This window comes from Labeo rohita, chromosome 17 (assembly GCF_022985175.1).
Source record: "Labeo rohita strain BAU-BD-2019 chromosome 17, IGBB_LRoh.1.0, whole genome shotgun sequence".
In the NCBI taxonomy this organism is placed as follows: Eukaryota; Metazoa; Chordata; class Actinopteri; order Cypriniformes; family Cyprinidae; genus Labeo; species Labeo rohita.
Window position 1 is genome coordinate 22,248,278 of NC_066885.1, and position 27,632 is coordinate 22,275,909.

The following is a 27,632-nucleotide window of genomic DNA, read 5'->3' on the forward strand; positions in this document are numbered from 1 at the left end:
TCACGGAGCATTAGTGTTATAGCGCCGCTCAACAGACATTTCAAATCAGAACTGCGGTGACACATACAAAACCACGTCACATAAAATGTACCATTTGCACATTCATTTGTTCCGGGGAAAAAACAAACACTGTTTTAGCACAACTCAGTGGACATTACACATCGAATATGTCACGAAACACACATGGCGGTACATATTTCGCGTCTTGCGAAAACGTTCCCAAAGGTATGTTTTCGTCATGAGATCAGGTTGTTTTAAAACCATGATTTCACAGTGACACAAGATCAAACATGACTAGAGAACAAAAACACATGGAGGACAATCGACGATGTCAGCTGTCTCTCCTAGCATGCATTCTGATGCACAGTGAAAAACAAGATAAAAAAAAAAAAGAATATGGGAGGTGGTCTTTTCTCAGTACTCTACTTTTGTGGGATGTTTGTGGTTGCCAAGTTTCAGCTGTAGAAGCACGCAACATTCGGTAGGTGATGCTTGCTCACTCTCACCAGTAGGCAGCCGATCAAGAGTTGTAAGAATCAAACATGTTTGATATTTACAATTTGATTATGGGGATGCCCCATCTCAGTCGGGAGCAGTATTAATGACACTACATTTTTTTTTTTTTTTTGGACAAAAAATGCTTTGCGACAGACCTCAAGTTGGGCCACACATCATGTAAATCAGGCTTAAAATCAGCCTAAAAAATCTTCAAGTGTGTGGCCAGCCTTAACCATCTTTACAAAATGCAAATAAATAAGTAAATAAAGAAAGAAATGTCTTTCTTTGCCTGTTTATCACATTTCAAGGGCGCTTCATTTTTATTTTTCTTTCCGCTGACCTACAGATGAAAAAAATGAAAATAGTCATCATTTCCTCAACCTCTTTTAGGTCACCATTGACTTTTGACATTTGTATGAACAAAAACACTGAGACATTTCTCAGAATATCTTCTGTCATGTTCACTTTAGAAATGCCTGTTGAGACTATTACATTCTGATGCAAAATAATGCATGGTCACTGTGGTATTCCATACATGATAATGTATGAAACAGGATTGTTGTGAACGTTTAGGATGTAGTCTTAAAAATGTTCTGTGCACTAGTTTCATAGTGATCCATGCTGAATATTAGTTTCCATTCGGGTAGACTCCAGTTGAAATGTTTTTTGTTCTTTTAACTCTAATTCCAGAAGCTTTTTTAGTTTTTCAAACATTTTTGAATCGGACTCCCATACAGATTTTTATTACAAGTTCACAGCCCTGTAGCTTAGACAGAAGCCTGAACAGGGTTTAAGCATTTTAGATGCAAGTTTACTCACGCAGAAATTTAATCCCACATTTTCATGTAATTGATTAGAATTTCACTATGCAAACAAGATAAACACAGCTTCCTGCATTGCACTAAAAGTTTACCCTGAGGCAAACATAGCATTTGACCTGGCCAAGTTCATTCAACGCCTCCATGAGTCGTCTACAGAGAGCAAGAAGTAACAGCTAGGGTTGATATTTTACAAGCAGCTGAGGTATAGAAACATCTGGTTATGAAGATTGTGCTTCAACCAGATTTATGGTCTTATTGATTTAAAATGTAAATTGGATAAATGTACATTTCGTCTGTGAGTAGTTCATGGTAGAAAACTTAATTTTATAAATTCTGTAGGTTGTTCTAGGCATAAGACGAAATGTCTGCAGAGACGTTTTTGAGCGGGGAAAAATGTTCCATCCCACGTCATTCGAGAAGTGGCTCTGAGATTTATGAAGTGTCATATTTCTAAAGCAGAATCTCAGGATCTAATATAAAAGATCAAGGCCCGGTTTTTGTGGTTTGGTTCTTTTAAACTCACCGAGACTCATATCTTACGTTTCACTTGTAGTCCAATATGAACACAAAAAGGACAAGAGCGGTTTGTCACAACTTTTGTGTTTTTGTATTTGTATGTGATGGCCTACTTAACCTGCTCACATTTAAGCCCCGTGGCTTGTACTGCTCTAGAAACTGTACAAAACATGAGGCATGTGCATCCAGACCACACCTGAACATGACATGCTTGTGTTTTTGATCTTTTTCAATGATTAAAACATTCATCTTCTACCTGAATGGAAAGCATACAGGTAATCAGCGATTCCCACAGGACACTGGATCTGTACAGGAGTCAAGCTGCATAATGCGGTGTGAAGTCAGTGGGAGTGGTCCACAGACATGTGAAGCTCCCACAATGCACCTCTACTGGAATGAAAAGAGCTGACAGTTTGCACATCAGTATGGGAAAGGAAATTAGAGAGTCTATTATCCTTGCTGTGTGTGGTGTGTGTGTGTGTGCGAGAGAGAGAGGATAAATCTTTAACAGCAGAAAAGGACCATCTCTATTTACAGCTGCATTAACTGGGAAATGTCAATAAAACCTAATTTCAAAACATCTACTGAAGATGTAGGAAGTAACCAAAAGAAGAAAAGGAAATATCAATACACTAGTGTGTTATGATAGTCTATCATCACAACATTGAATCAATAAGTATTTAAAATGATTGTTATTTTCACATTTTAAAAGAGTAGTTCGGCCAAAAATGAAAAATCTGTGATCATTTGTTTACTCTCATGCTGTTCCAAATGACTTTATTTCGTCTGAAGAATACAAAAGGAGAAATGTTGAAAAATATACCATTGACGTCACAGTGGAAGAAAACAGTGATACAGAATGATATGAAGGTGAGCTATCACTTTAAAAATGTGTCATTTCTAGCTTCTTTAAGCAAAGTTTGTAGACATTCGAAGTTTGTAGACAGTGTAGTGATCTCTTTGGTGTCACATTGAAAAGCTGAGGTATGAAAATCTTAACGGTGAAAGTCAATGTAGCATGACTGCATGCATGGCTGCTCAGTTATATCAAGTACATGAACTGACTTTGTTTTGTGCAACGTCAACAAGAACAAGCTGATACTAGGACTGGTTATCGGTAACAGCATTACAGTATATGTTACATATCGATACAGATCATTGCAGTTCAATTGGATTGTGATTACAGCTGTGCCAAATCCACAATGAGAGACCCAGTGTACCAATGAGAGAGCAAAAAAATAATGATGCGTTGCTTTTCCTTCTGGAGCATCAGTGAGAATTTGAACCTGCTGTAATAGTTGCAAATGAGTTTTTCAGTTGTCAGTGTGAAAAGATAGATCTCAAAATCATGCAGTCATTGTTGGAAAGGGTTCAAATACACAAAAAATGCTGAAAAATCAACCCATTTGTGAGATGTGAAGGATATTTCTGAAGAACAGCAGGCTTTTCAGGACAAACAAGGAACTCATGAACAACTACCAAAAAACAAACAAACAAAAAAACACAATACTAAGAAACTTTTGAACAAGGTCATTTTTATAAATTCAACTATTATTTTCACTTGTGAACATCTTTCATGTGAAATATCTGGTTCAGGTCAGTACTAAATAAAAAATAAGATGCATTTTTTATAATCCCTCTTTTTTTGATAAAAATGATTAACATTTTGCAGATTCTGCAAGGTGTATGTAAACTTTTGAACTCAACTGTAAATGTAGGTTTGGTGAGGCTTGCCACCAACCTTTTGAGTCTAGTTGAGTTTGTCTTTCATTCTCTGTTGAGAACGAGAAGAGGCAGAAAGACACATGAAACCCTGCTGAAATCCACCCTAACCTGAGCAGGCTGTTGTTCAGCCCTGCGCACTTTCATAAATGCAGGCATTAATTATGGATTTATTGCTGTCCTTGTCTGTGCGCTGCTGTGTCACTATGCAGATCTCAATTATTCATGAGCTGTAGGAGCGGGGTAAAGGGGAATGCGCTCATGCGGGACGGTGCAGTTTACAGATTATTTCTCTTTCAGCACCAAATCGTCCGGTTCGTATTATTGCAGTATTTTAATGACTTGCTCCCCATTTCTCATTTAAAACTAAGACTAATAGCAGTCAGTGGTGACATTTCTGTAATGAGGATGTTGAGTGTGTACTTACACTGACGCTCTGTGATATACGTTTGTGTGTAAAGCTTGGAATCTCAGCCTCACCCCTGAGTGTACTGAGTTAATTACAAGTAGAAATAAGTAGACTGTCATGCTGAAGAGGCACTTTATTTAGTGTAGTAAAGATGTATGTTGTCCTGCATTACACACATCAAATAAAGGAACTTTATGTACACTACCAGTCAAATTTGAACAGTAAGGTTTTTAATGTTTTTTAAAGAATTCTCTGTCTATGCAGGGTCAGAAAGCAAAATATCTTAATTTGTGTTCTGAAGATGAACAAAGGTCTTGCGGGTTTAGAACAACATGAGGATGAGCAATTAATGACAGAATTTTCATTTTTGGGTAAGCTATCCCTTTAATGATTAAAACAGCAGTTCATGCATTAGATTATAATCTGATTTCAGTGTACGCCAACAGGAGTGTGGGTAAATCCAGTGTTTCTGTGTAGTAGTGCCCCAAGTGCGCACCCCGTTGACTGCGGTAGTGATGTGCATAAATAGCTGGCGGTCTGCTGTACTGAGACACTAGCAGAAGGTCACTCTATTGATTCAGTCCCGCACTGCGGCCTTTGATTACCAGGCTTGACACACCACCACAATCTATAATGCATTGTATATGCTTCGTGCAGAAATCCATAATGACTCTCTATATTCCACCCTCATTCATAATGAAGGATAAGCAGTGCCTACATTCCCCAATCTGTCAGATAGTCCCTATCCGTCAGCCTCGTTTTACATTCACAGTGAGTGGCACATTATTTCAGCTCTGTAAATGGTTCACTTTAAGATACGAACGTGGCCGTTCGTGGGTGTGCAATGTGTATTAACTTGAGATTGTGATACGTGTGCAATTTGACTGTGATTGCTCATTTAAGTCAATAAATGAATGTACAAGCATTCACAAGTTGAGGTAAAGTCACAGAGTGTGTGTGTGTGGAAAAAGAAATGATATTTGACTAGTTTGCAGCCTGAATTGAATGCGATGAGATAACGTTTTCGCTGGATGCACACGAAAACGAACATGCCCCAGTGCATGGCAAGTGTGGTCCATGTGCATAGAATACCAGACCACTCTTTCCTCATACAGTATGGTGAATACTTACATATTTCCTGCTATTATTTTCAGTTTCAGTGAAACTGAATGCATTATGCAAATATTTCAAACAGTAACTTGCCATATTGTTGTCACATGACCTCATTACACACATTCATTATGCATGCACAATCAAAAAAAAAGGCTTTAATCTTGGCAGTCAAGAAAAACTGTGATAGATATTACTTCCAGTTTACATGTCAGTCATTGCAGGAGATTTCTTTGAAAATTCACATTTATGCATTTGGAAGAAGGCTTTTATCCAAAGCGATTTATTTTGCATTCAGGGTACACATTTACTTTTTTTCCACCTTGCTTTTCTAGGAATCAAACCCTGTGGTTTGGCTTTGCTAGTGCCGTGCTCTGCTGTTTGAGCAAGACAAAAATCACAGTTGTACAGTTGAAGTCAAACGTTTACTTACACCTTGCAGAATCTACACAATGTTAATTATTTTACCAAAATAAGAGGGGTCGTACAAAATACATGTTATTTTTTTATATTTAGTACTGACATGAATAAGATACTTCACATGAAAAGTTTACATATACGTTCACAAGGGAATTTATAAAAATTACCCCGTTCAAAAGTTTACATACACTTAGTTCTTCATACTGTGTTGTTACCTGAATGATCCACAGCTGTATTATTATTATATTATTTTTTGTTTGATAGTTGTTCATGAGTCTGTTAAACTGCCTGGTGTTCTACAAAAAATATCCTTCAGGCCCCACAATTTTTTTGTTTTTTCAGCGTTTTTGTGTATTTGAACCCTTTCCAGCAATGAATGTATGATTTTGAGATCCATCTTTTCACACTGAGGACAACTGAGGGACTCATATGCAACTATTTCAGCAAGTTCAAACGCTCACTGATGCTCCAGAAGGAAAAATGATGCATGATGCAGCTGGGGGGTGAAAACTTTTGAACAGAATGAAGATGTGTACATTATTCTTGTTTTGCCTAAATATATATATATATATATATATATATATATATATATATTCCATTTAGTACTGCCATACAGAAGCTACAGAAGATGCTTACTTGTTTCCCAGAAGACAAAATAATTTAAATTTACCCTGATCTTTAAATTCAAAAGTTTTCACCCCCCTACTCTTAATGCATTGTGTATTCTTCTAAAGCATCCGTAAGCGTTTGAACCTGTAATGCTCAAAATCATACATTCATTGCTGGAAAGGGTTCAAAAACAGAAATTTTCAGGCCAGTACTAAATAAAAAATTACATGCATTTTGTACAGTCCCTCTTATTTTGGTAAAATAATTAATACTTTTGACCTCAACTGTATATGCATGTTTTGGAACCTCACTTAAGATGGCATAATAAATAGAAAACATAAGCAAAAAGCATTAAAATGTGTTACAAAGAATAGTATTATTTTCTTTCTCTTTTCTTCCACATCACTCTTATTATTTCCTTTCTTGTACCTTCCCTGCACATTTTGTAACTGATTAACTTTAAGGAGTTCATTATATGCACTTTCACTTTGTGCTGACTTGACAAATAACTTTCAGCGCTCACTGTAATCCTCAGTAACAGCCGTATGACTGGAGCGTTGTCAGCAGCTGAGCTCAATCCAGTTTAATATTCTGTGGAGGAAAAGAGCTTCTAGATAATCTCAGACCTCACTTATGCCTTTATCTCTCACAGTTAACGCAAGCACATCCTATCATCTCACTGATCATACCCGCTTCTGTGTTTTTACAGGACCAGAATCCCTTGCAGAGGCCCTAGAGGAATAAGATCTCATCAGAGCCGTCAGTTCTCTGAAGTGAAGTCTCATAAGTGAAGTCTCAAGGGATCTCAAAAGCCTCCGCCCCTTCTCCGCGAGGGGCCGCTGCCATGATATAACCTCCAAGCCTCTAAGTGCACACGCAAGCGAGACCCAGCGACCCCTGACGTCCCCCTTCCTGAGGTGGTGCGCTACCGCTGAGCTGAGTATGCCTCAAACTCCCGTATTGTGAAAGGAGAGTGTGCGCTGGGCAGCACTAAGCGCCATGCGTCCGTGGACGGGCTCGTGGCGCTGGATTATGCTGGTGCTGCTGGCCTGGGGCACGCTGCTTTTCTACATCGGGGGTCACCTCGTGAGGGACAGCGAGCATCCGGAACGTTCCAGCAGAGAGCTCTCCAAGATCCTGGCCAAGCTGGAAAGGCTAAAACAGCAGAATGAAGATCTGAGACGCATGGCCGAGACTCTCAGGTTGGTGAATTTTTGTTATTTTTTTCAAACGGTTCAGTTTTCTTCAGGGTTTCTCTTCAAATGTGAGTCACTTAGTTTGCCAGCATAATTTGGATATCTACTGGAATAGTTAGCCTACAGGCCAAAAGGTTCGAGAAGTATAATATGTGGTTTGTTAGCATGACTGTAGCCAGGGTTTTAAAAATTACTGAGGTCTATGGTGAGGTTAAGAATTATGCAACAATAACTGCTACAAATACAACTCATTATAAACACTTTAAAAGAGACAGATATGTGGATGTTTGTGGAAGATGTTTTCTCTGTTTTTGAGGGATGAGCATTGTTAAATTACTGTATATCATATTTATTGCATCAAATTTGTGAATTATTTACTATAGGTTAGGGCTGGGTAATTTTATCAGTTGTTTTAAAATAATTCATGCAACAATACATATTACTGTTAAAGTTTTCACTAATAACAATTGCTATATAGATGATAACTTTGTCTAGTGCTCTTATGAATATTTTTAGCATGACTTTGTGAAAACTTTACTACTACAGTAAATGAAATAACAGCCTTCTTCATGGCTATATTTACTTGTTCTACAAATCTGTGTGCAAGTTTTAAAAGCTACTGATTTTGATAGCTGGTAACATTTTTGACAGATAATATCATAATGTCTTTGCGTTTGCCTTACCGAATGTGGTATCCTGTCAGCAATAACCTGTCCTTGGGCGCTTTAATTACTGTCAGTTTAAGTGCTGGCGAAGCAGTGTTTCCAGATATTGCTATGAAAACAAATGTTTTAAATTATTTAAAAATGAACCAAAATTAGCTTCAATCTTTTGCAAATAAAATAAGATGAAGAAATTGCTAACCCTAAACTGCAACTTCCCACTTTATTAACTCTCTGAAGTGTCAAATTAAGTGAAAAGACAAGTCCAAAGACGCTTAGAATATCTGGATCTGGCAACTCTGTGTCCATGCCCTCACAACTCTATAATATAACTCATAAGAAATATTGTAGACTCCTTAATGGCTAGTGTTTGCATATTTACTTGTACAGATCTGTGCACTAGTGTTAAATGCTACTGTTTTTGATAGCATTGATAATGTTTCTGACACATCATTATGTTTTTTGCGTTTGTCTTACCGAATGTGGTATCCTGTCAGCAATAACCTGTCCGAGGGCTTTTTTGATTACTGTCAGTTTAAGTGCTGGTGATACAGTGTTGCCAAATATTTCCTAAAAAATAAATCAAAACTAGTTTGGATCTGTTGCAAATAAAATAATAGAAAGATATCACTAACACTAAACTGCAACTTCCCAATTTATTAACTTTCTAAAGTGTCAAATTAAGTGAAAAAGACAAGTCCAAAGACGTTTATAATATCTGGATCTGGCAACTCTGTGTCCATGTTCTCACAACTCTATAATATAACTCATAAGAAATATTGTAGACTCCTTAATGGCTAGTGTTTGCATATTTACTTGTACAGATCTGTGCACTAGTGTTAAATGCTACTGTTTTTGATAGCATTGATAATGTTTCTGACATATCGTTATGTTTTTTGCGTTTGCCTTACCGAATGTGGTATCCTGTCAGCAATATCCTGTCCGAGGGCTTTTTTGATTACTGTCAGTTTAAGTGCTGGCGATGCAGTGTTGCCAAATATTGCTTTAAAATAAGATTAAAAAAAATAAGATAAAGATATCGCTAACCCTAAACTGCAACTTCTCACTTTGTTAATTTTCTAAAGTGTCAAATTAAGTGGAAAAGACAAGTCCAAAAATGCTTATAATAGCTGGATCTGGCAACTCGGTGCCCACATCCTCACAACTCTATCAAGCCTTGTTCACTCTGCCAGCGTCTCGCAGCGATCTTTTTCATAAGAAATAGTGTAGACTCCTTCATGGCTAGTGTTTGCATATTTACTTGTTCTACAGATCTGTGTACTAGTGTTAAATGCTACTATTTTTGATAGTGCTGATAACATATTTGACAGATAATATCATGATGTATTTGTGTTTGCCTTACCGAATGTGGTATCCTGTTAGCAATGACCTGTCCGTGGGCTCTTTTGTTTACTGTCAGTTTAAGTGCCGGCAATGCAGTGTTGCCAGATATTGCTATGAAAACTAATTTTTAAAATGATTTAAAAAAAGAACTAAAATTAGTTCAAATCTTTTGAAAATAAAATAATATAAAGATACTGTTAACCCTAATGTTCAACTTCCCACTTTATTAACTTACTAAAAGTAAAATTAATTGAAAAAGACAAGTCCAAAGACGCTTATAGTAGCTGAATCTGGCAACATTGCGCCCACGCCTTCACTCACAACTCTCTCAAGCCTTGTTCACTCTGCCAGTGTCTCGCAGCGATCTTTTTCATAAGAAATAGTGTAGACTTCTTCATGGCTAGTGTTTGCATATTTACTTGTTCTATAAATTTGTGTACTAGTGTTAAATGCTACTATTTTTCATAGTGCTAATAACATATTTGACAGATGATATGATGTTTTTGCATTTGCTTTACCGAATGTGGTATCCTGTCAGTAATAACCAGTCTGTGGGCTTTTTTGATTACTGTCAGTTTAAGTGCTGGCGATGCAGTGTTGCCAGTGTTGCTATGAGAACAAATAAAAATGAACAAAGTTCAAATCTGCAAATAAATAAGACACATTTATTGCTAACCCTAAACTGAATGTTCCCACTTTATTAATTTTCTAAAGTGTCAAATTAAGTGGAAAAGATCAAGTCCAAAGGTGCTTATAAAAGCTGGATCTGGCAACGCACGCCCACACTCTCACAACTCTCTTAAGCCTTGTTCAGTTTTAAAAAGCAAATTAGTCATTCAGAGAACAAATTTTATTTTTGAACATGAAAAATTCACCGACCTCATAGCTGGCTACAGTCATATTTGTCAGTTTCAATTAATGAAAACGATTTTTAATAGTTTTTAGATAAACAGTAACAACACAAAATGGCACTTGGTTCTTCCTTTTCTCTAATTTATTAATACAATTTAGTCTAGAAAGTGCCAAGATTGTTGACTAGTCATCCAACAAACACTAGTTAATTGAAATCAACATCAACTAGTTTATTGTTATTATTGTTGTTTCTTATATAAGTAAATTCAATTTTTATAGCACTTTTCACAATATACATTTGTTTTAATGCAGCTTTCCAGAAACTTACAGTGTAAATCTTAATAATTTGTCCTAATTTCTAATTCCTTTTACATTTAAACGTATGGTGTTAATGTTAATAATATCCTAATATCTTATTCCTTTTACATTTAACAGATTAAAGCTGGCTGTTAATATAATTTACATTCTGCAATGATATAACCAATCAACCAGTTGAGATTTGCAATGCTTTAAGTAGGATGAGGTGTTGTGATTTAGCTTGCTAAGAGCTTACCAGTACTTTCAGCATGGTAAAACACCCCCCTGAGTAGTTGCAAACTCACATTAAATCACCAATTTGCAGCAAATTCACCATATCCAACAATACATTTAAAGACGAAACAATTTTCAGACGAGCTCTCGTTGTTAGTAGTGTAATTCTGCTGGTCATTTTCCTCGTCAGCCAGTAGCTGTATGGTCAGACTTGCCGTATTCACTTCATGTTATTCACTGTGGCATTTGATGGCTACTGGGCTAAGTTTGAACTGCTTTGCTAGTTAAATGATCATTACCCTCAGGGAAACTTTGTATAATCGACAGATGCACACTTCCTCACAGTTCACCTGCCTGCTGTGTTCATCTAAATGTGTGTCAGTGTGCATGTGTGTGTATTAAGTGCTGTGTGTGTATGTGTGTGTGTGCGGTATGCAAACTTGTGTGCACCATGTATTTCACTAAGCCAAGGTCTTGTCATCTGTCTGCTTATATATTATGTAAGCTCAGTTATCAGTGTTATTGTAAATTATTAAAATGACCTGCGTGACTTATTCCACAAATGTGCCTCATAAATTATATTTAACAGCCCACGCGTACACTTTCTCACAATATTACTGTATTTTTTTATTAAATAAATACAGCCTTGATAAGCAGAAACTTTATTCAAAAGCATAAAAAAATGGGAATTATTCCAAACGTTTGGCCATATATATAGTTTTTTTGGTCATATTTTTCTTTGATAAATCAATCAGTATTAAATCAGCATTTTTTTTTCACTTTTTATGTATGTTTGAAACACTTACAAGTCAATTAATGCAAGTGTCCTGATTTACAAGACTAATACTTTGTCTAATAAAAAATAAAAGCTGAATAATTTATGCATGCAAGACATTAACTTGCTTCACCTGTAAACAATGCTGTTTATTGTTGAGCGCATAGTGTAATACTGTTGTCAGATGCTGCTTTTACCTTTGACATTTCTACTGTGTATTGCTCTATCAAATGAAAAGTCTTTCAAAACTAGTTACAAATGCTACAAAGTAGCAAAACCTTAGTAAACGTCACACTAAAAGGGTTTGGACATAGTAGTACAATAAGAAAGACTCTCCCTCTAAAGACTGTATGAAAATCAGTCCCCATAAACAAAAACAGGAAAGAGCACATCCTACTTCCTGCATGGATGTAAACAAGCCTAGAAACAACGGATTTGTTAATTGCCTCTTGGCAGAACATAAACACAGACTTTGTGATTCTACTGTAGTATGATTTTCAAAAAGAGTATTTTCAAAAAGAGGCTATTTGAAGGCTTTGAAGAAATGCTTTTTTTCTTTGCAGTCAGTTTCAGTGAAGTATTTCTCAGCTACTTATCATTTCATGCTCCAGACAATTATACATGATTAAAAACAACTGCTGTACAGACAATGAAAACCATAAAATGTCTTTTAAATACAAAGTGTCTAACGGCTAGCCTTTTCCGACATCACAGACAGACTGATATCTAACATCCGTTCAAACATACATTCATACATTGAGTAGGATCAGTATAAATTAAGCTTATTTGGCAACTTGTTTCAGAAAGCAGGTTACATTGTGACAAGTGGCTGTCTTAATGAGTAATCGAGTCATTGATTCAACCTGTTTGTTCAATAACACTAGGTGGGTTTCCATTACAGATTTGTGCAAAACTTTTCCAATGTTTTATAGGTGTAGATAAAAAACTGTTGCGAAATGACGTTGTTTCCATTAGCTGATGTTATGCGACTAAACGTAATTTTTTTTTCCTCTTGCAATAAGTCGTGGCGATTGATGTTAGGTTTACGTATGTCACAGCCACAGCACTAGCTATTAGAAGATGTAGGCATCTATCGTTACAGAAGCAGCGTGGAGAGGACGCTCCAGGGCGCTTCTGAAACTGCTAAAAACAAAAAGTACCTGTGTCTGAATATGTCTACTTTCCTACTATGTAGTAGGCGAAAAACTATGTGAAATGAGTAGGATATCTGAATTAGTAGTTCTCATGAAATAGTATGTGAAAAGTAGCCAGATGACCTACTATTTCTGAAGTGTGCTTCCAAAGGGCACTTTACTATCCAATGAAGCCATGGGAAAGTAGTTGTGATTGGCAGTGAAGTGATGCAACTGGTGCAGTAAAAGCCCATTTTGTTTGTATTAAACAATTGTGGAGCATCCGATTTTGAAAATAAATCATACAAAGCATTTATTTTATTTTAAAATCTGACGTATGAGGTGGCAGTGCCAGTGTTGGGGAAAGTTACTTTTTAAAAGTAATGCATTACAGCATTGAGTAACTCCCTAAAAAAGTAACTAATTACGTTACTAATGTAATGTAGTAATGCGTTACTTTACTTTTGCGTTACTTTTTAAATCTGCCCAGGGCTTGCTTGTTTGTTTTTAATATAAAAAGTTCTATTTTTGGCAAATGTAAAAGTTTTTTCACATCAAAAGCCTCAGGCTTTGAAAAAGTAAATTCACGTCTGTACAGTAAACCGCAGAAGAAACAAATATCAACTCTTCAGCAATAAAAAAAGGAAAACAAATGTTAGGTTATCTTGAGTAATTTTTGCTTATTTGCATAGTTGAATTGGATCAACGAAGGTCAGCAGCAAAGACACCTGTTAATATAATGGTATTAAATGCATAAAGGATATTAGTATTATTTAACATATTTAATTATTGCAGGTTTGCGTCATATTGCGAGTTGAATTTCAATGTTTTTATTCATTTTAGGAATACTGAATCTGTTTTTTGTGAGTGAGATGAATTAATGCATGTTCACATTTATTCTAGAACTAACCAGAAGAGAACTTTTAATCAATAAATGGGGGGAAAAGTAACTGGCGCTACTTATTTGAAAAAGTAACTCAGATATTTTCTTTTCAATTAAAAAGTAATGTGTTACTTTACTAGTTACTTGGAAAAAGTAATAATATTACGTAACTCGCGTTATTTGTAATGCGTTACCCCCAACACTGCACAGTACTGATTATTTTGATAAATAAAAGAATTATTTTTTGTTCAATAAATATACTGTCATTAAAATATGTTAACATAAAACAAAATAATTTAAAAATGTAAAGATTCTGAAAGCACTGAAGGAGATCCCATAATAATTTAATATAGATTTACAGTAGTAACAACAAATGATATTTTATTATATGATATGATTAATAGCATGTTTTTAAATATGATGGTTTCATTCTAAACATGGTGATTATTTCTAAGATGAACACCCAACATAATATATGATATTTACCATCTGAATCTAACAATGTTATGTCAACAAATGAGAAAGTCAGCCTTCTACATAATTATCATGTTAATTTTTGTGCACTTAGCCCCAACAGCAGGGATGCTTTTTACCCCAAATACTATATTATTTAATTATGTAAAAACGTCTTTTAATTGTTTAAAACAAAACTGAAAATCATTAAGAAGACCTTTGTCTCAAGATATATTGAATCATTTTAGTGATTTTCATTTGAATCGCTAAAAAATCATCAAATCGCATCAAGGATCATCCAATTTTTCATGTGTATGTTGGAAAGCGTTTTTCTGCAATCTAGTGGTTTAGAGGAAAATAATATAGTGTAATATAATTCAGATGCATCTAATCACTGAGTCATTGAATCATTCACTGGTGGATTCTTACTGTTGCTTAGTTTGAAACTAATTTTGTTGGTGGAGCAAAAATAGATAAAGTACCTATCAATAATGTATCTAAAATGTAAGTTACTTGACATTAATTGAAGTGTTGTATAAAAGCAACATACTCGGACATTCGGAAACAATTTCACTATTGCTTGTGATTTTGCTTATAATATGGTCTTGATAGTAATTGAAAACCAGTGATTCATAAATAGATTTGTCAACATTCACACTCCTATCACCCAGAACTCTTTAGCAACCTATTCAGAGCTTTTCATTTATAAGAAATGATGTGTTACAGTAGCTCTGGTGTAGTAAACTCCTGATTTTGAATTCTGAGGAAGTGTTTGCATAGAGATATTTGACTATTAAGAGTGCGTATATGTGTGTGCGCGCTCGCTACTCGAAGTAGGATGCCGTGGAGGAAGTGTTATTTGTAATATATGAACATGTACAGTCCTAATGAATTGAACCGGTTAGTTCTCCTCCTATCGCTCCGACACAGTACGGTATCAGTGCTGTCAGTCTTTCATTAAGCACTTCCTGTGGGAATTATCAGGCGCTGATACACACACACGCACACACTGCGATTCCCCATTAGAGCCCACTGATGCTTCATCTAGCTTTTATATTGACTCCCGCATAAATGAAAAAGCGGATAACGCACACATAGAGGGTTGTTCAGCAGATATGTGGATGAGTAACGAGACAGGCCAAAGATGGTGCTGTGATTGATCCAGAAAGAGGAGCCTGATGGAAGAGAAGGTGTGTGACTCCAGCACTGACAGACTCTTATTATATCTCTCACACTCACTCACACACATACACACACACACACACTGAGCAGTGCTGGTACAGCTTTACTGATGAGTTGTAGTGCAGTACAGAGTAGAAGTGGGCCGCCATACTGTGCCCCTAGGCAGCACTTTTGCATGTACTAGGCATACATCTATCCACTTGAATGGGAAAATCTCCAAATTGTTGTTTCGATAACATTATTTCAGTCTGAAAAAATATCTGACAATAATGGTATGATAAATTTAGCCTTTTTTGATCAAATCACATTATATATTTCAGGCTGGTCTACACATGCATATTGAAAAAGTAAATGACGAATACATAAACAGATTATATTGCTATCAAAAATGCTGAAATGTGGGACTTTGGTTTCTACAGTGCAATCGACAATCGATTTGGCCAAAACAAATTATTTCAAATTATAAATTTGCCCTACATAAATCCTTGTACATCAGTTTGACTGAATAAGGTTTTCTTTTAATGTTCGATGGTTGAAGGTTGAGTAGAATAATGTCACCTCATTGTACCTAGTTTGCATTCATGAGCAAACTTCTGGTTGATTGTTTACAGTTTAACGGAAGTTACTCCCATAATTTGTGCAAAACATCATGGGGCATAGAAAAAAGGGGGATGTCTCTTGTCTGTCACTCTTTATTTGGCAGCTCTTGTTCATTATGAATGTTCCGTTGGTGTTTTCAGCTCTGCTCCTTGTATTCCTATTTTCCGAGTTGTTTTGCATTTTAGTTGTTGTTGTTGTTATTGTTATTATTATTTAAATGATCACTCTGTCTCTGAGTTTGCCAGCGTGACAGCAATATTCTGCGTTATGATTTCTCCAATTCATTTTCCAGGAGTGGTTCATCTATTTCCTTTTATACTGTCGCTTGATATGTGTGTGTGTGTGTGTGTGTGTGTACAGGGGAAAATAAAAAGGCAAGAATGGATAAGGGTGGAGAAGGACTTTGACAGATAAAGCTGATGTTTTTCATGAGAAGAGCAGATATTTACATTTTTTTACGATGACACACAAACTACTAACCAAGACATGTGCCAGCATGTGCAAGACCATCTGTGTTTGTCTGCATTTAAAGTTCATCTAAAATAAAAATTCCACAATTGTTCCAAACCTGTGTGAGTTTCTTTCTTCTGTGGAATACAGAATATACAGTTGAGGTCAAAAGTCAAAATCTGAAAAATGTTAATTAGAAGAAAAAGTAATGCATTAAGAGCTGGGGGTGTAAACTTTTGAACAGAATAAAGATGTGTACATTTTTCTTATTTTGCCTAAATATCATATTTTTTCATTTAGTACTGCCCTTCAGAAACTACAGAAGATTCTTACATGTTTCCCAAAAGACACAATAAGTAAAATTTACGCTGATCTTCAAATTCAAAAAGTTTTCACCCTCTGGCTCTTAATGCATCATGTTTCCTTCTGGAGCATCAGTGAGTGTTTGAACATTCTGTAATAGTTGCATATGAGTCCCTCAGTTGTCCTCTGTGTGAAAAGATGAATCTCAAAATCATACAGTCATTGTTGGAAAGAGTTAAAATATACAAAAATGTTGAAAAACCAAAGAATTTGTGGGACCTGAAGGAATTTTTCTGAAGAACAGCGAGCAGTTTAACTGTTTAGGACAAACATGGGACTCATGAACAACTATCACTAAACAAAAAAAATAAAAAAGCTGTGGATCATTCAGGAAACAACACAGTATTAACACAGTATCAAGTGTATGTAAACTTTTGAACAGGGTCATTTTTATAAATTCAGCTATTATTTTCTCTTGTGGGCTGTATGTAAATATCTTTTATGTGACATATCTTATTCAGTTTAGTACTGAATAAAAAATAACTTGCATTTTGTATGATCCCTCCTATTTTGTTAAAATAATTGACATTTTGCAGATTCTGCAAGGTGTATGTAAACTTTTGACTTCAACTGTATGTTGATGCTTTTGGCAGCCAAACAGTTGCCGGTAGCTGTTGAACTCTATGGTTTAGTAAAAAAAAATACTGTGGAATTCAATGGCTACCTTAAAAATATCTTCTTTGGTGCTCAACAAAAGAAAGAAATTCAGGTTTGGAACAACATGAGGGTGAGTAAATGATGAACTATCCCTTTAAGAACCCTTTACATTGTAAAATGTTTCTGATGGATTAATAGCATCAATTCTAGCATCAATTGTGCTTCTTTATCAGCAGGAAATCTAGACTTTGCATGTGTTTTATGGTGCCCAGGGGTAAAGTTTTATTGCACTTTCATTTCTCAGGAAATTTAATGGAATTGCCAGCTACAAATTCAGTTCTCAGATGTTTCTCATAAAATGCCTTGGGAGAAATAAAAATAGAGGCAAGTCTGATGCATATAGGTATAAAATGAATATGGATGGCATATAACAGATAAGTAGTCGATTCTGATATATTTGAGGTCATATGAATCATATCTCTAACTTTTGTTTGCAGAATTTTTGGGATGTTTGCTTAATTCACTGTCCATTTAATCTCATTGCTGTCTAGGAAAACAGTTGAGAGATTTCATTTCAGATTTTGCATTGATTTTAATATCAATAAATGCTGCCTAGAGGCCATGCCCAGGTGATCCAGGAGATCCTTGCCTCACATTGTGGACTGTGAACTCTGGATTCAGTGACAGTCAATTAGTCCCTTCTAAATTACTCTCAGGTTTAGACTTGGCCTTTTATTTGACCTCTCTGTTTGGTGCAGCTATATATATATAAACAAATCAAACTGTAATAAGCGCTGATATTGGTTTCCCACACACAACTTAAATTGACAAATGTCCAAAACAAACTATTCTACACCACCACTAGTCATTTGTAATAGTAAAAACATGCTTATTTCAGATCCTACTCACATTTGTATAACAAATGTGCAGTTTAAAGAGCCACATCATTTGCAATCAAAAACACAGGCGGTCACTGGCATCACACGCACAGACACACTGGTGATTTAGCAGGACATTGTGCCTAAATTACAGTATAGTGATATAATATTGCCTGTTTTATTCCATTGAAATGCACATTTGTTAGTATAGCATTGATTTGAAATGTACTTACAGAATAGTAACAACGTTAATTAATTAGATGTTAATTAACTTTAATTGAAACAGGGCTCAGTTCAAATATTCTGCCAGTGAGTTGGGACTCCTTAACAGATATTGTTTTCCTTTCATCAGGCCTTTAATTATTGATGTACAGTCACCTGTTGAGATTTCTAAAGGCAAACAAAGGCTTTTTTTCATTAGAACAGAAGAGATTTTACACAAGGAAAACTGACAGCTCCCTCCATAATTCATGAAGGTCCAGCCTTTAAAGCTCTTCATTCCACTTTGTACTTGCCCTTATAAAAATTGAACACAGTTCTTGTCTAGTATCCATAGTTTAAATGGACTATTTGTAATGAGAATAGGTAAAATCATGCATTTGGTTTCTATAACAAATGGGTTTGTTATGAAAATAATACTAAGAACATTTAGCAACTATAAATTCTACTATCATTGTTTGAATAAATTGTTCCCCCAGTCTCCTAATATATTAAATTTTAAGTACTATAATGTAATGTAATATAATATTTCTGTCAGAAGTGCCATACAGATAAAACTAATAAGGATTGTGATAAGATTGTGGGTAAGTATGACATGGCACAGCGTTTCTGCGTTTTTGTTCTCAGTTTATGTCAGGGCTAATGAAACTCATGAAAATTTGATTTTTATCTTGTCTAATTGCTTATGTCATTCCCAACCTGCATGACTTCTTGTATAGAACGCAAAACCAGATATTTGTTGCAGTGTGTGTGTGTGTGTGTGTTTTATGTCCATACAATGAAAATCAATAGGGTCCAAGGTTATTTTTTGATCCCATTGACTTTCATTGTATAGAAAAAAACCCACTCAGAATGTCGTCTTTTATCTTTCATAGAATAAAGAAAGCATACAGGTTTGGAACGACATGAAAGTAAATGATGACAGAATTTTCTCCTTTTTGGTTGAACTGTCCTTTTAAGCATCAAGTCAAAAGTTTTTTGAATTTTCATGAATCGTGTGATGAATTAAAAGAAGTTTTTTTTTACTAAACTTGCAAGAATGTCATTATTAACTCCTGCGTTGATGCTAAGAATAAGGGCTGGAATACACTAAACATCTTCTGAAGCAGATATGAAATACTAGGAATCATAGACTTGTTGACTTAAAGGATTAGTTTACTTCCAAAATTCAAATTTCCTGATAATTTACTCTCACCCATATCATCTAAGATGTTAATTTCTTTCTTCAGTCGAAAAGAAATTAAGGTTTTTGAGGAAAACATTCCAAGATTTTTCACCATATAGGGGACTTTAATGGGGATTGGCAGGTTGAAGGTTCAAACTGCAGTTTCAGTGCAGCTTCAAAGGGCTCTACACGATCCCAGCTGAGAAATAAGGGTCTTATCTAGCAAAACGATCAGTCATTTTCTAAAAAAAAAAAAAAAAATGTACTTTTTTAACCACAAATCCTTATCTTCAACTAGCTCTGCAATGTGTTTCCTCGCAAAACAATGTTAATCTCATTTTATCCTCTAACTTCAAAATCATCCGATATTGTTGTTTTACCTTTTGTAAAGGGTGTTTAACTTTGTTGGCACGTTCGCGTTGTAGACACTGGGTCGGTACTTTCATCTACATCACGCGTGACCTTTCTAACATGACTACTTAATGCATCAAGCTAGTGCAAGATTAGCATTTGTGGTTAAAAAGTATATACATTTTTATTTTTTACAAAATGATTAATCGTTTCAGTAGATAAGACCCTTATTCCTCGGCTGAAATCGCGTAGAGTCCTTTGAAGCTCCATTGAAACTGCAGTTTGGACCTTCAACCCACTGATCCCCATTGAAGTCCACTATATGGAGAAAAATCAAGTCTTCTTCAAAAACTTTTAAATTCTGAAGAAAGAAAGACATGATCATCTTGGATGACATGGGGGTGAGTAAATTATCATGCAATATCCTGATTGATAAAAATCCTGATAAAAAGACTGGCTTTGACTTCCAGCAACTAACGTTGACTCATCCAGACTACAAACTGAGGCAAAAATCCCCCCCCAAAATTCATGTAGCATATTTCAGTCTTTAGTAATCTTCACAATGACATTTGAGAGCATGCCAACCAACTGAAGTTTTCTATCTTTATCTCTCTATCTTTGTTTATCTTTTACCACACAAGTAGAACCACACAAACTGGTTTCAGCAGATTTAACACAATGGTGCTATGGAACACCACCATGAACTTATTACAGGGGCAATCCCTGTGGAGTCTCCTAGGGTTAAATGCTTTGCTCAAAGGCATAATGGTGAAGGCTCTCAGCTCACTCCGTACAGGGTTTAAACCAGCAAGTTTCCAGATACAAACCCTGAGCTTTGGCCACTACATCACAACACCTCATTACACTTGACAGTCAGTCAGTCATAGTGTAACAGCAGTCATGTAGTGTCATCATGTAGTTCTGGATCAGCACATCTATATTTGTGTCACACACACACACCTACACACCAAGTGTCACACAAAACGTCCAATTCGTCAATACTGACTAAAGAGGTGGACTGTCTGTCTGAGTGTTTCTAGTTCACTAGTAGCTTGTCACTCTGAAATTTTGTCATAGAAGGTCAAAACCGTAGCCCACAGCAAGCTGTTGGTACTTTCGCACAAGTGTGACAGTTTTTTGCATTTTCCACTTTCCATTTTCACACTTATTGTTATCTTGTCTGATTTTGTGTAAGTGTGTGTGTCCTACTGCGGTACAAGTGTCTCTGTGGGTTGCTACAACATCTCGCAAGGGTTCAGCGTCAGCAGAAAACATGAGGCCTTGTGGGATTTCCATCACACCTCTCTGACAGCCGTTCCCAAACCCTGGTGTGTTTCTAAATGTTTCTCTCTGCCCCTGCTGTGAGTGATGTGGCCTCGTTAGCTGGTGATTGCTGGTTATGTAATGCCACATGATGAAGCTCAGGTTTCGGAGGACAGGTGATGTGTGAGGAACACAAAAAGAGAAAGATAGAAGAGGGAAGTCAAGTGAAAAGTATAGCTTCTATTGTTACCGGCTTCGAGAGGAGACCATTTACTGTTTCTCACAGTTTGTGGACAGTTTTGTGTTTTTAAACTGTGTGTCAGGACAGTTTTTGCTGTGGCAGTCTAAAAGACAACATGAACGTGCATCTGCAACTGTAGCTGTTGTATATGACCTATTTATGAGTGAAACTGCATATTTAGTGGCAAATAATTCAGAGTGAAATAAATTCTTATCATCAGAATTTGAATGGATAGTGACTTTATTTAGCAAGAATGCTTTTAATTAAACAAAAAACACTTATAATTTAAAAAAAACATTTCTGATAAAGGCTGTTCCTTTGAACTTTCTATTCATTAAAGAATCCTGAAATCACGGTTTTTACAAAAAATATTGAGCAGCACATCTGTTTTCAACAGTAATATGAAAATATAGCTGTAAACAGCAATTAACGGGGTTCAAGCGCTTAAGGTATTTAAACGTACAAGGAAAAATACATTACATATTAATTTAGCAAGGCTGTATCCACCTAAATCAGTGATTTAAAAACAATTTTGGCAAATCTGAGTAATTTGCCATAGAAATACAGTTTTTGTTTAGAATCACTTTTCTCAGGTTTTGTGAAGTTTTGAGTTTTACTTTACGCTTTATAGGATTTTGGGTCAATTTGGACAGGCTCCTTTTTCTAAATGACTTTGTTATAGCCTCCCAAAGGATAATTATCAACATTTTTATGTCTAGAGAGTCCAGAAAATTACACTGCAGTGTGTTTTTGTTAAAGATTGAGCAAAAAATCTAGGACTAGTTCGCAAAAGTAGGTTTTTGACATCTTCTTAATCATTTAACAAACGATTTGATTGACAGCAGTGCTTCTAGAGGCAAAGTTGATCAGAATGAGGAGTTCTATCATATGATATGAATATCGTGCGTATGTGCGAAAAACTGTGAAACGCAGAATCATTTACGCCTTTGAAAAATGCGATATCGTCGATTTCTTTCAAATTTCTCTCAGACCTTTTGGGCTGTGAGTCAAACAGGCCCACTGAGTTTTGTTTAGATCGGCCTCTGTTAACCTTGTCTTAACAGGTGCTCAATTATAGCCATTTTTATGTGTTTTTTTTCCCTCTAATAGCGCCATCAAGTGCCTAAGCTCCAATTTTTGTTTGCTCAGATTGAGCTTTTACGTAAGTGTTCTGAGTTTAGCAAAGAAATCTCATTCCATTCAGGAGTTAAAGGCATTTTACTAAAAGTGGCCCTGCCCCTTTTAAATGTTTTGGCGCCCCTGTGCGACAGTGAGTTGAAAGTTCAAAGTTATTGATAATTATTGATATTTACACTCCAGATAGTCTTTCTGCATTGGTTTGATTCCGATCAGGTAAAAACCTAGCACTAGTTCGCAAAAGTAGGTTTTCAAAAAATGCTAAATGCCCGAAAATTTTGCCAGGCTCACCATTGAATCCGAGTTTTGTGCACTTTGTCGGGGGTGAGCCAAGAATTTCAACAACATAAGACATTTGAGCTTGCGACTGACGATTTAGGAGTTATGCATGATTTCATACTTTTGTTCGCTGTAGCGCCCCCATCAGGCCGATTGGAGCAAAGCTTGGTCACCTTGTAGGTGCTATGAGTACTACCATCCCTCCAAGTTTCAAGTCTCTACGACTTGTGGTTTGGTCTGCACGATCACTCTGTTCTTGAACCCCTAAAAATGTTTCTTAAGAGGATAGTTCACCCAAAAAATAAGATTGTTCGTAATTACTCACCCTCATCTCGTTCCAAACATATAAGACCTTTGTTCATTTTCAGAGCACAAAATAAGATATTTTGAAATCCGTGAGCTTCTGACCATGAAAAATAAAAAAATAAACTTAAACTAAAATATATTTTTTGAAAACAAATCTCAGTAATATCATAATGTGATTTTAAGTTAAATTTGTCTTGTTTTAAAGCAAAACAAAAATACTGATTAACAATCTTTGTGTGTTTTGCATTTTTTGTATGTGTTTTTATAACTCACAGACGTTTGAAGGTAACTGTACCACAGTAACATCTGCGTCTGTGTACTTGAGTGGAGCATTTTTCTTACCTAAATAAAAAAACAATTTGTGGTCATTTAACAAAGTTGTCTTTAACGCAGTATGTCTCGGTGTTTTCTTAACAAACCGCATAAACATGAGCTAAACTCAAGGCCTTTGTCTTTTCTCACACTTCTTTGCCCACAGACTCTCTCTTTCTCTCTCTCGCACACAAACCCCATCTCGCTCATTTCCTTTCTCACTCTCTTCTCATTTCATCCTTGACCAGCCAAGAATGACATAAATGTTTGACATTGCAATTTTTCTTCAATTCCAGCATCCCTCCTCATTCTCGGTTTCGCCCATCTTGTTTTTTCCCTTTCTCTGTCCTTCATTCTGCTCCTTCTGTTGACAGACATCCATATGACCATTTGCATCCAGGTGAAATGGGAATGTGTTGTTTACCATTTCAAAACCCTACGCACGCCTTCCCACAAATACATTTCCATTCCTCTCTCCTCAGATAAGACTTCTGCTGCCCTATCCTCATTTTTTTCCTCCCTCTCTTTCTCTCTATCGCTGTCTCTCTCTCTTTCAGGTGAGGCGGTTTCTCACAATGCTTTCCATTCACGTCAAACACATTTCAAATACAGCTCAGATTTCCACTACAAACCCACTGCAAGGACACAGAGCTGTGCATGAGAAAAAGCAGAGAACTGAGCTCTGTGATGCCGTCCCCCCAGCCTCTATGTGTGTCTCTCATAGGGTTATTTGGAGACACCGTCTGTTTAAAAATTATGATATAAAATATTAAAAATATTAGAAATTATTATCATTATAAAAATGCTAATGTTGTTTTCTTGTAGGTTTTCTTGTATTTTTATTTTATTTTTATTAGTGCTGTCAAATTGATTAATTGCATCAAAATATGTGTATATGTATATATATTGTTTACATACTAAATGTGTATGTACTGTGTATACTGTGTATGTTTATATGTATATATAAATATGCACACATACATATACATATATAAATATATATATATATATATATATATATATATATATATATAATATTGTTTACATACTAAATGTGTATGTGCTGTGTATACTGTGTATGTTTATATGTATATATAAATATGCACACATACATACACACACACATATATATATATAGTTTTATTTTATTTTATTTTAATATTTTGTTATATGGCTTATTATAGGCCTTAAAACATGAACATTTTTCATTTATTTTATTTATGGCTTATTATAGGCCTTAAAATACAAAGCATTTTTAAATAAAATAAAATAAAATAAAATAATAAAATAAAATGGTAACACTTTAAAATAAGGTTCTATTAGTTAATGTTAGTTAATGTATTAACTAACATGGATAAACAATGAACAATACATTTATTACAGTATTTATTCATCTTTGTTATTGTCAGTCATTGTTACTTCATGTTACCTTCATGGCCTTAAAACATGAACAGTTTAATTTTATTTTATTTTATTTTATTTTATTTTATTTTATTTTATTTTATTTTATTTTATTTTATTTTATTTTATTTTATTTTAATATTTTGTTACATGGCTTATTATAGGCCTTAAAACATGAACACTTTTCATTTATTTTATTTTATTTTATTTATGGCTTATTATAGGCCTTAAAATACAAAGAGTTTTTATTTTTATTTTATTTTATTTTATTTTATGGCTTATTATAGACCTTAAAATACAAAGAGATTTTATTTTTTTATTTTATTTTATTTTATTTTATTTTATTTTATTTTATTTTATTTTATTTTATTTTATTTTATTTTATTTATTTTATTTTATTGCTTACTATAGGCCTTAAAATATAAAGAGTTTTGTTTTTTTTTTTTTTTCCTAAAACACAAAAAGGTCAATATTGCTCTTCACTGTACGCATGCAATATGCACAGCCACATGCACTCAGATGGTAAACACCTTTATTTTATGGCCACTCCAAAAAAAATTGTTTTGCCCATCATTTTGCAGCTGAAATATAATAAAATATAATGATCAGGCTGCCCTTGTATTTATACAAACCGTTTTTGTTTCACTTTTCAAAATTGAGGGCCATTAAATGTCTTGAATAGCATAGAAAATACTGTTAAATGTCATTCACATATGTGTTAAAATTGTTAATAGAAAGACAGAAGACAGTTCTGTCATTTTACACTGAAATGTGACCACTACCCGCCTGATCTTCTAGGAGAATGTTGCAGTTCTCTAGGAATGCAATCCCTGGCATCATTAGTCTACTAAACAAGCAGTGCAGTATGCAGGTATAAAGGAGAGATGAGTCACACAACAATCCTATGCACTAATAACTGTATAAATGCCGCAATAGCTGGATATAGTTAAAATTCATGGTTGCAAATCCACTCGTATTTGTTGTACCTGTTCAGCTGGCACCTAATGAAGAATAACACTTGGTGGCCCTCAGGTAATGCATGTCTGAGAGCCCCAGTATATGGAAATTATAATTAACTTATAAAAGCAATTATTTTGTATTTTAAACAAGTATTTTGATAGCTAAACTAATATTAGCATGTGTGTGAGAGAGAATATGCAGGATCTGTTGTCTACCAAAGGAAGTCATTTCATAAATTAACTCGATTTATCTAAAGAAGTGTCAGGGAATGATGGAGGTTCAAGTCTCGGGATGTTTGTCGGTAATGAAGTTTATAAAATGAAAATGTGTGTGTGTTGGACATCAGGAGCCCACGCTGGGCAGGCTTCGGTCAACTGTTTGTGTGTCTGTGTGTGATGAATAGCCCCTGCCACCAAATGAATTGCCCGCAGTGCCTGCCGCAACTGATCATTGCTTTAAATTGGCACTGGAAGCAAGGAGCAAAGACCCCTGGGAAATTAGCCAACCACAATTCACCTTGACCCAGTAGGCCGCACGTTCACTCTCGCTCACAAGAGCTCAAATGTTCACAAGCGTTAACGCAGAGAGTATGAACACGGCGATTCCCCAGGCAATGGTCATGCTAACTTGTCTCTCTCTCTGTGTCTTCCAGGTTACCTGACGGACAGGCCGATGGTGGTCCCGGAACCGTGGGTAAATTACGCAGCCTTGAAGAACAACTTATTAGAGCGAAGGAAAAGATCAACTCTTACCGCAGCCTCCCTGCTGATGGTATGTAAATAAACACGTTTATCTAAATGAACTAGTCAATTCTGTAGTTTTTATGTAAAGGCTAATGTAAAAATATTAAAATTTACAATTTTACAAAAATTTACCTGTCAGCATTTTTAGTGGCTAAACTCAGAAAGTCAGAAATTGTATTTTTTGGAGGCAGATTTAATATGGAAAAAAAATCTTATTATATGAAGTTTTTTTTTTTAGTAATTTTCTTTTTATTGTTGAAAAATTCAAAGGGTTCGTAAAAGTATAATTGTTTTAAGAATAACTAAAAGATTAAAATTAATTTCCTGAATATATAAAGCAAACTTTTATTTAAATTGTTATTTAAATTTATTTTTTTGTATTTTATTGCTTATTATAGGAAAACACAAAGATGTATTTTATTTTATTTTAGGGATTATTATAGGCGTTAAAACACAAAGATTTATTTTATTTTATTTTATTTTATTTTAGGGATTATAATAGGCCTTAAACCAAAAAAAAATATATATATATATATATATATATATATTTTTTTATTTTTTTATAGGGATTATTATAGGCCTTAAACCAAAAAGATGTATTTTATTTCATTTTATTTTATTTGTTTTATTTTATTGTATTTTAAGGATTATTATAGGCCTTAAACCAAAAAGATTTATTTTATTTTATTTTATTTTATTTTATTATAAGGATTATTATAGGCCTTAAACCAAAATATATACATATATATATATATTTTTTTTTTTATTATTATTTTATTTTATTTTATTATAGGGATTATTATAGGCCTTAAACCAAAAAGATGTATTATTTTATTTTATTTTATTTTATTTTATTTTATTCTTTTATTTTATTTTATTTTTATTTTAGGGATTATTACAGGCCTTAAAACACAAAGATTTATTTTATTTTATATTATTTTATTTTATTTTATTTTATTTTAGGGATTATTGTAGGTCTTAAAACACAAAGAATGTATTTATTTTAGTTTAGTTTAGTTTAGTTTAGTTTAGGGATTATTGTAGGCCTTAAAACACAAAGATTTGTTTCATTTTATTTTATGTTATTTTACAGTACATTTTAATTCAAATTATTTCTTTAATATATAAAACAAATCTATCTATATAACTAATCCAAACCAAACTGCAACTCTACAAAAAAAAAATAGAAACTAGCATTATTAGTGTTTGTACCTTTAAGGATATCTCTAACCACTTCCAAAAGGAGATTTT

The 27,632-nt window shown here is 34.7% G+C and overlaps 1 protein-coding gene across 1 annotated transcript in view; it reads left to right on the forward strand.

Moving 5' to 3' along the window:
• The window catches only part of fut8a (fucosyltransferase 8a (alpha (1,6) fucosyltransferase)), a 93,783-nt gene that overhangs the window by 47,338 nt on the left and 18,813 nt on the right, over positions 1-27,632 (forward strand). Inside the window, exons 3-4 of the mRNA XM_051133730.1 lie at positions 6,815-7,307; positions 26,291-26,409. Coding sequence (XP_050989687.1) covers positions 7,105-7,307; positions 26,291-26,409 — 322 coding nt within the window. The 5' untranslated portion in view covers positions 6,815-7,104. The remainder of the gene's footprint in view (positions 1-6,814; positions 7,308-26,290; positions 26,410-27,632) is intronic.